This window comes from Austrofundulus limnaeus, unplaced genomic scaffold (assembly GCF_001266775.1).
Source record: "Austrofundulus limnaeus strain Quisiro unplaced genomic scaffold, Austrofundulus_limnaeus-1.0 Scaffold34, whole genome shotgun sequence".
Taxonomy (NCBI): domain Eukaryota; kingdom Metazoa; phylum Chordata; class Actinopteri; order Cyprinodontiformes; family Rivulidae; genus Austrofundulus; species Austrofundulus limnaeus.
Window position 1 is genome coordinate 1,341,876 of NW_013952436.1, and position 9,752 is coordinate 1,351,627.

At 38.2% G+C, this 9,752-nt stretch overlaps 1 protein-coding gene across 2 annotated transcripts in view; it reads left to right on the forward strand.

Annotated features, from left to right (window-relative positions):
• ergic1 (endoplasmic reticulum-golgi intermediate compartment 1) overlaps positions 1 to 9,752 on the forward strand; it is a 33,201-nt gene that overhangs the window by 17,475 nt on the left and 5,974 nt on the right. For both annotated transcript variants that reach the window (XM_014006084.1, XM_014006085.1), the window contains exons 3-5: positions 4,198 to 4,270; positions 4,646 to 4,740; positions 9,367 to 9,491. In XM_014006084.1, the coding sequence (XP_013861538.1) occupies positions 4,198 to 4,270; positions 4,646 to 4,740; positions 9,367 to 9,491 (293 nt within the window). The remainder of the gene's footprint in view (positions 1 to 4,197; positions 4,271 to 4,645; positions 4,741 to 9,366; positions 9,492 to 9,752) is intronic.

Sequence of the window (9,752 nt, forward strand, 5' to 3'; positions counted from 1 at the left end):
TGAACGATGCACAGTGACTCCATCAGCAGCAAGATGATGTTGTAGGTCTTTGGTGCTGGTCTGTGGGTTGACTCTGACTGTTCTCAACATCCTTCACTTCTGTTTATTGGAGATTTTTMTTGGTCTGCCACTTCGATCCTTGGCTTGAACTGTGCCTGTGGTCTTCCATTTTCTCACAATGTTTCTCACAGTGGAGACTGAAAGCTGAAATCTCTGAGATAGCTTTCTGTATCCTTCCCCTAAACCATGACGRTGAACAATCTTTGTTTTCAGCTCATTTGAAAGTTGTTTTGAGACTCCCATGCTGCGACTCTTCAGAGAAGATGCAAGGAGGAGAAAAACTTACAATTGCCTCCCTTAAATATCCTTTCTCATAATTGGAGTCACCTATGTACTGAACTTACCAAACAAATTTAAGTTCAAATAATTAATTCTAAATGTTTTGAAATCAATAAAATGACAACAGTGCCCAAATTTATGCACCTGCCTAATTTTGTTTAACCAATTATTGCACACTTTCTGTAAATCATAGAAACTTCATTTCACTTGTTAAATATAACTGTTTGTACCCTATATGATATATTTAACTGATATTTTTTATCTAAACAATCAATGATTTATAAATGTAAATCAGGAAAATTAACAAGGCTGCCCAAACTTTCGCACCCCACTGTATTTGGATCCCTCTAAATTTTACTCCACATTTTTCTTTCTCTTCAAACAGAGGTGAGATAAACGTAAAGTCCTAGTAGAGTCACAGAACATATGTGCAATACCTTCCAACTTTGTCACGTATGCTTTTTATTGGAACGTAAAGGGAAAGAATGATTGAACTGGAAAATTTGAGCTAATCAAGAACAGTCTGGAACATGACTTTGACAGCTTTAATTTAGGTGTTCTCCTTAGATGCACAGAGGTACAGAAGTACATCCCCCTCAGTGTTGGAGCAAAGCAGTGTTTGTTTTAGAACAACTAGTTAGGCGAGAACGTTAATGATCGTGTTCCTACATCGCCCGAGGCTCCCGAGAAGCTATCAGTGACAAGTTAACTGCTTTTTTCCAGTTCGGTCATGCACTTTTTCTACTTGTCATCAATGCGTCATCAAGGATTGGATCGATTATTCACTGCTCAGCAGATAAAAAAAATACTTGATGACACATTTTTGGCGCCTCAGTTATTTTGTTGTCTGACCGGTCAGCTGATGAGAGCACAAGAAATAATTAAGTTTCAGCCCAAAATAAAACTGATGACACAGCTGATAAACTGAGCTGCTTTATGGCTCACAACGACATATTTATGGATGATGGAGGAAGAGCGACCTAACACCAGTTTACACCAGTTTCCACCGGAGAGGAGGTGAATGGAAGTCCTTCCTGAACACAGTCGACTCCCATCCTGTCTCCATCCACTGTCTGGGGGGATTGGACTTTGGATTCATTCACATATTATACCACTGTTATTATTTCCAAGATAATCAGAGACAGACTTTTAACAAAAAGCCAAATCCATCCGGTTTGGGTTTGCTTTTCTTGGAACATTGTTGTCCTGCATTTCAAAAGATATTTACAAAATGCTGTTTCCCAGTATTTGCCGAAATCCCAATTTTTGGGTGTCTTGTAATTTTGTTTAACTGTTGACTGTGGTATGGAGGACAATATTTTATATGATGGAGGAAAAACTAGAGAAATTGCGTTTTTTTTGCAAAAAATAAAGGATAAATGTTAAGATTGTAATTAAATTGGCTGAGCTGCCTAAGCTAAAGGAAGCAGAATGATTGCTAAAAACTAAAATTATTAAAAGCTTAATGTATCTAGAGACTAGCCAAAAGTATCCAAGAATAAATACTGATACAGCACTAACAATAAACAACCCTTCTGATGACAGAAGTCTAGTTTTGGATCACTTCCTGCCTTAATGCTGTTGTTGCATTCAGGAAGAAGTGTGAACTACACCCCGTATCGGCTCAAGTAAATAAAAGTCACTCAGTATTTATTCAGTAAATCATTTGGCTGGTCAGTATTTCCACAGTGAAGCACTTTGAAGGCATTATTAGCTCATCACTCTGAACTTTAGAAGTCTTAGTTTAACAGTTTAACCTTCAAACGCCAGGGAAAAATTACTTCGTCTTTTGATGAAGCTGGATTGGCAACCTATGTGTCATAGTGCCACTCCCTGCTGTTTAGTAGTTAAACATTAGCTTATGTAATGYCTTCATCAGCGACAGGTTTGGCCACAACGCCCAGCCAACCACAGGGTCATGTGCTTATGAGGTGCAGGGAGACAGTTGCCAAGTAAACATGCTTCACCTGCTGGTTAAAACTTACCACACCGGAAAGACCACAGTCACACATCAGGTCCTGTTGTATTTACTGTCCTTGGCCCGAGGCAAAAAGTTGTCTACGTCTGTGTGTTTGTTGTTATTTCATGAACCACTCGATAGATTTTTATGAAACTCTCAGGAAATAGTTACTGTTTGTACATCTACTACTAGTTAAATTTTAGAGTCAACCCAATTAAAAATGGCTGCCTCAGCCAACTGATCTTTTTTACAAGGTTTGACCAAAATGGTTTTAAAGGGATCCATGATTAGTTGTAACAGTAGACTTTATTTGATAAACATATTTTAACTGTAAAATAAAGAGTATAAAAAGAATGTAGGCTGTTTAGTTTTTATCCTTTTTAAACTAAAAGTTTAAAAATATATTACACGAACGGGGCCATTTTATTTACACACAAAGCATTCTGGGTAAATGATGACGTGGATAGGTCATTGGTGCAAAGCTGCTAGTGAGCTATATCCGTCCTGAAGTTTAATCTTGGACAATATCTGATGATCGACTCTTTTAAATGAAACCAGAGAGCGTTGACAGAGAGGAGAAGGTAGAAATGACTCAGCCTGTAATTGAAAATATGGATGGAGGAAAACAGAGCTGCTTCATGGAAGAAGAACCTCAGCTTAGCCTGTTAGCTTTAGTGTTAGCCCCGACCCTATCACCATATACAGTATATGTATTAGCTCAGCGCTACACATTCTCCTCTCGTCACTGAGGTCCTCCATCCACATGACAGAGGGGAACACAAAAATGATTCAGCCTGTAACTGAAAAAGTGGATGGAGGACCTCAATTTAGCTTGTTGCGCTAGCATCGAACTAATACATATAAGGCAATATAGCTTCAGCACCAGCGCAAAGGCTAACAGGCTAAGCTGAGGTTCTTCTTCCATGAAGCAGCTCTGTTGTCCTCCATCCATATTTTCAGTTACAGGCTGAGTCATTTCTACCTTCTCCTCTCTGTCAACGCTCTCTGGTTTCATTTAAAAGAGACGATCGTCAGATATTGTCCAAGATTAACCTTCAGGGTGGATATAGCTCACTCACACCGAGGACCTATCCACGTCATCGTTTACCCAGAATGCTTTATGTGTAAATAAAATGGCTCCCTTCGTGTCATAGTATATTTTAAAAAAATTACAAAACTAAACAACCTACAGTATTTTTACAGTCTTTATTTTACAATTAAAATATATGTTTATCAAATAAAGTCTAATGTTACAACTAATCGAGGATCCCTTTAATGGTGATTTTAGTTTAACACTGCTGTAAAAAGTGGTGGGCAATATACATCAAGTCAAGGAATGCATGGCCATCTTAGTATTTTTTCCAAGTTTTGGCATATCAGTTTGAAACATGAAATAAAACAGTCCGATTGCTTTTCCTTTTAAAGCTCAGACTTTTTATTGACACAGCTTAAAGTCAAGGTTAATATTTCAATTTTGGTTTTCTGACAAGTTTCATTAAACGAGTAATTCTGAGTTTGAATAAATTTGTTTTAAAGCCCAACAATGAGCCGATTTTGCAGCACTCATTAAAAAAAAGAACATGAGATCACCTGTTTGCAAAACAAGCTGTCGTAACGGCTGCCTGCCGTGCTGGTATTCGACCTGTAATTAGTGTAGGATGGTCTTTAAAAACCTGCGTAATAGCTGGGCCTAACGCTGCCCATAAAAACGCTGTCGAGGGGGGAAAAATGTTTTTATGTTGCCTGCGATTTTGTTAATGTTAATAGCTGAGGTCAGTCATTCTAAAAATACTGTCTCGCTTTGGTTCATTTGGTTTGCTTCATTTTATGACGAGCTGATGTAATGTGCGATTAATATAGCCGAAGTTTAAAGGACTTTTCCACCTCTTTTCCCACAGTATCCATCCTCTGCTGTGTCTTCATCCTCTTCCTTTTTCTGTCGGAGCTGACAGGATTCATAGCCACTGAAATGTAGGTACCACCGCATCCTGTAACTGAAACACCGTGAGTTAATAATGTATGTCAAGCGCCCTCATTATGACGCGCTCTATCTGAGCAGTGTTACAACCGCCTAACAGATAATTTTGTCACAGGAAATTGGCTTTGTGCTTTCGTCAGCCTCCTGGCACTGTGTAATAAAGAGATGACATGATTTTGGGTGGGGCATAAAAGGAAGGAAATTAAACTCCCAAAATTTAGAAAAAAGATTTTTTTATTGCAATTTGTCAAAAGTTGAGTTCGTGTGTGTTAAAATGGGTGTGAAAATGACGCACTGGGAGGAGAAAAGCCTTTTTATTTTAAATGATTTTTGTGTGTCTAACTTTATTTTTTTTCTGTTCTTTACAGTGTAAATGAATTGTATGTGGATGATCCTGATAAAGACAGTGGTGGGAAGATAGAAGTGAGTTTAAACATCAGTTTGCCAAACTTGCACTGTGATTGTGAGTATATTTAAATTCACACAACTTACTATGTCACTGTGTTATTCTGTTTAACACAATCAAGGGTTTCTTTTTCCTTTTTTAATAGACCGAGTCTACACATTTTTATTAGGCTCGAAAATCTGTGAAGACATTTCAAACGCTTCCAATTCAGCTACTACCCACATAATAAACTAATGTAATAATCTAAAGTGAGAAACGGTTTAATATATGAACTGTACCAGAAGTGTAAAGATGAGCAAGATCAAATAAAATGTTTAATTTATGGAAACCACATGCTGATGTATTTCAGCAAACAACCAACCAAAAATAAAATAGAGAAACAAACTAAAAAGTAAGCCTCAAAATCAGTCTGAAACCAACAAGTTGCATCTTAAAAGAAATCTGTCACTCTGAAAGTTGCTTGTATTTTTTTGTTTCTACAGTAATTTATTAAAGATGAACCCATACAACATTTTTTTCAAACCAAGTACAAGTACTTTTAGTACTTGCCAATGTTGAGTATCAATGCAATTGCTAAAAGAGTGCCATACATGTCCTACAATTTCAAATTTATTCCATTCTAGTTGGTGTGTTGAGAATTTCGAACACTTTTAAATTAGAATAATGGAGATTAAAAACTATTTGTTCTATTGCCCAACACTCAATAGCACTGTTATAATTTAAAATATAAACAATATTAAAACAACTGAGCAATGGCGAGTTTTACAGTGTAAAGACATCCAGCRTGAAAGAAGAAATACCAAAAAATAACTATTTTGAATCCTTAGTCTAGCATTAGCTTAGCATCATCATAACCTTTCTACGATGCTACCATGTTGGCAGGTGCTTCTCATTAAGCAGCTTGTTGAGCAGTTGTTCAGGCTCATCGTTGACCATGGTGGAAGACTCTGATAAGCACGGTCAGTTTTAGTCAGGTCCACTCCTCCTCTTCTCTTAAAGGGTGGAAAATGATGGCTGCAGCCAGTCCAGCTGGGTCATGTTCTGGCTGATACTCTCACCAGCATGGTTACCTAGCTCAGCTGTCTTTTGTTCCCCTCAATGATGACTGTTAGGGTTAGCAGAGAGCTCTTCATYGCCTTGCCAGGGACTGAGCTGTGAGATTGTCAGGAAGCTTGGGTTCAGGTCTGTGTATTCCCAGGACYGTCTTCTGCTCAATCATTCACTTTGAAATGCCCGACAGCTTTTTCTTCTTGTTTATTATTGGTTGTCAAACAGCCTTATGTTACGTTACTGCCACCAACTGATGAGGCGTATGGATCACTGCCTCTACATGGCTGACATTGCTCCTTCTTTACCACCTGACTGCTCAGCTGAGAGGTCCTGTAAAACCATATTTGTGCTGTGGTATAGGAACGCTTTGTGTCAGACCCATACTTATTGGAATTGGAGTAATATGTAGGACATACGAAAACTTTAATAGACAAAGTGAATACAATAATAATAATAATAATAATAATAATATAATGATGGTGGTGATGATGATGGTGATGGGGATGATGGTAATAATGATGATGATGGTAATAATGATGATGATGGTAATAATGATGATGATGATGATGGTAATAATGATGATGATGATGATGATGGTAATAATGATGATGATGATGATGGTAATAATGATGATGATGATGATGATGGTAATAATGATGATGATGATGATGATGGTAATAATGATGATGATGATGATTGTAATAACGATGATGATGATTGTAATAACGATGATGATGATGGTAATAATAACGATGATGGTGATAATGGTGTAATAATAACGATGATGATGATGATGGTAATAATAACGATGATGATGATGATAATGATGGTAATAATGGTGATGATGATAATGATGGTGATGATGATGATAAAGATGGTAATAATAACGATGATGATAATGGTAATAATGATGATGATAATGGTAATAATGATGATGATAATAATAATGATAATAATAACGATGATGATGATGATAATGGTAATAATGATGATGATGATGATGATGATAATGGTAATAATGATGATAATAATAATGATGATGATGGTGATGATGGTAATAATAACGATGGTGATGATGATGATGATGATGATAATGGTGGTAATAATAACGAAGATGATGATGATGATAATGATAATAATAATGATGATAATGATAATGATAATGGTAATAATAACGATGATGATGATGATGATAATAATGGTGGTGATGATGATGATAATAATAATGGTAATAATAATGACGACGACGATGATGATGAAGATGATGATGATGATAATGTAATGATGGTAATAATAATGATGATAATGATGATGATGATAATAATAATAATAATAATAATAATAATAATAATAATAATAATAATAATAATGGTGCTTCAGTGCTTACATGAGAAGTCTACAAGAGAACATGAGACCAGTCCCAAATTAATCTCGTGCTGTTTCGCAGCTGCAGCTTTTCTTCACGGTGAAGTTGCCTCAGCTGGCTCGTCTGGTGTATTTTGATATCAGAGAAGTGAGCAGGCAGCTTGAAGCGAGCCAGGACCCGGTGCAGTCAGCGGTTATTCTCTCCTCATGACGCCCCTCACAAACTATGCCCATCACAGAATCACACACAGGCCTGAGCAACACAGACGACTCTTATTCAGCCCAGCTTACATCCAAAAATGGAAGCGTGTGAGATTATTAAACCCACATTTTTCTCCACAAGATTCTGCAACAGCCACCCGCAGCTGTGTTCTAAGACTTCAAGCAGGCTGTTGTGTATAAATACAGAGCTCCTTGATTGAATATGTGTTGGATTTGTTTGTTTGTGAGTCATTTTTTATGTACTGTGAGGTCTTCTTTTTGTACCGACCCTTTGTTGGTTTCACCACACACGGAACTGTTGTTCAGCTTTTCAAGTTAATATCATCATCATCGTCATCAACCCATTTTTATTCTGGTCCTCCAAACAGGCTGTCATCCATTTGTAAATTTATTTGAAGGGAGAAACCGTTTCGTCATGGAAACCTCGGCGGTTCTGTTCGCAGCTATTTATCCACCTTGCTTACCAGATTTAAACATCTTCTCCCTCCACTGACCTTTACAGGTTGCTTGTGTTTTAATTTGCAACTTCACAGAAAAGCAAGTGAGAAAGCTTATGTAACAGCCACTGTTAATCAACGCCCCCCCCCCCTCCTCCCATTTTCCAACCTTAAAAGTCTTAAAAGGAGACTTCGAGGTCTCTCTCTCTCAAATGCTCTTCACTTATATTTGTCAACTGTATTTTGAAACCTGGGGAGACAGAGCGAAGGGGTGTCGGGTGGTGGTGGTGGTGGTGGTGGGGGAGGTGTCAGCTTTCCTTGAATGCCAAAGGTTAGACAGTGAACACGTTTCAGGACACCTCCCTGTTTGCGCTGCTGGCCGACAGTCAGCACAGGCATGCTCAGAAATTAGGCCACTGCCAGTGTGCCAACAGACGGCAGCCTGTGTGTGTGTGTGTGTGTGTGTGTGTGGGGGGGGGGTGTCACTGAAGTCTCAATGGAAAATTACCAACAGAGAGAGGGCAGCAATAACGGGGGGTGATGTTTGGACGCTGTTTGTTGACTCTGTGAGTGACTCTCTTGCAGCAGGATCCAGAATTTCCACTTTTTATTTTTTGACTTTGCACACGAGTTCCAGCCTTTTTCTTCTAACTGAATGTGAAATCTGAGCTGCAGGTGTGACTCATTTCCTATTATCACTTCGACCAATTCACCATTTAGTCCAAAGTCTTCTKTATAAACTGACATTTTCCTACAACTGTTGTGTCCAAACACCGGCCTTGTTCCCGACACAAACATGTTTATTTCGACAGTTTCGCGGCTAGCGCACCCTCTTATCTCGCTGATCTACTTCAACCATACAGTCCTTCTCGGGCACTAAAATCTTCTGATCAGCTGCTTTTGGCCATTCCTAAAACCAGGCTGAAACTGAGGGGAGATTGAGCTTTTTCAGCTGTGGCTCCCAAGCTTTGGAACAATCAACCCCCCAACGTTAGACAGGCCTCGTCACTTCCTGTTTTTAAATCTTTATTAAAAACACACCTGTTCTCTCAGATTTTTGATTAATTGTGAGTTATGTATTTATTGTTGGTGTTTTATTTTTTATATTTTTAAGAATGTCATTTTTTATATCGATCTTTGCCTTGTGTTCAGCACTCTGGTGACAACTTGTTTTTAAATGTGCTTTATAAATAAACTTGATGATGATGATGATGATGATGAGGGCAAAGCCATGATTTGTTGTTTAAGTGTCCACTTCAACTAAAAATAAGGATGGAGGTTACATGAAATAAAACCATTCAATAAAAGTCACATTTTGTTATTGTTGAAAAATTTGGGGGTGTTGTAACCGTTTTTTGTGTTMAATAAGGTTGATTAGCTGCAGTGGCTGGTTGCCGACGAGCATCTAATGTCGCAGGTTTAATTTAAATCTGTCCAGAGGCTCAGGAGATATTTTGCTAACTGATGCACACAAAGACATTATTGCCCACCTTTGGCTTTTCAGCAGCAGGCGAATAAAACGGTTCAATTGTACGTGTGTGGTTTTTTTTGTGTGTTTGTTTTCCTGTATTTGTAATAAGCTTTCATGTTTGTTGTGTTTTTGTTTCAGTGGTGGGTTTGGACATCCAGGATGAGATGGGCCGCCATGAGGTCGGTCACATCGACAACTCCATGAAGATTCCTCTCAGTCAGGGCGGAGGCTGTCGCTTTGAGGGAGAGTTTACCATCAACAAAGTGAGGCGCCATCACCCTGCGGAGCGCAGGAAACACAAAGCCGCTGCATGCTCTRTGTATAAATAAATAATAGACTCCTGGGCTCTCGAGGACAGATGGTTTTGGGTTATTTATTGTCTATTTTTGTTGGATTTCAGTCAAACACGAAGGCACCACCCACCCCCCACTTTCCTTCCTGCTTCTCCCTTTTAGGTTTAATTAAATAATCTTTTATAAAAAATAAAAAAAACACAGAAATCACTCGGGGATTTAGTTACATCT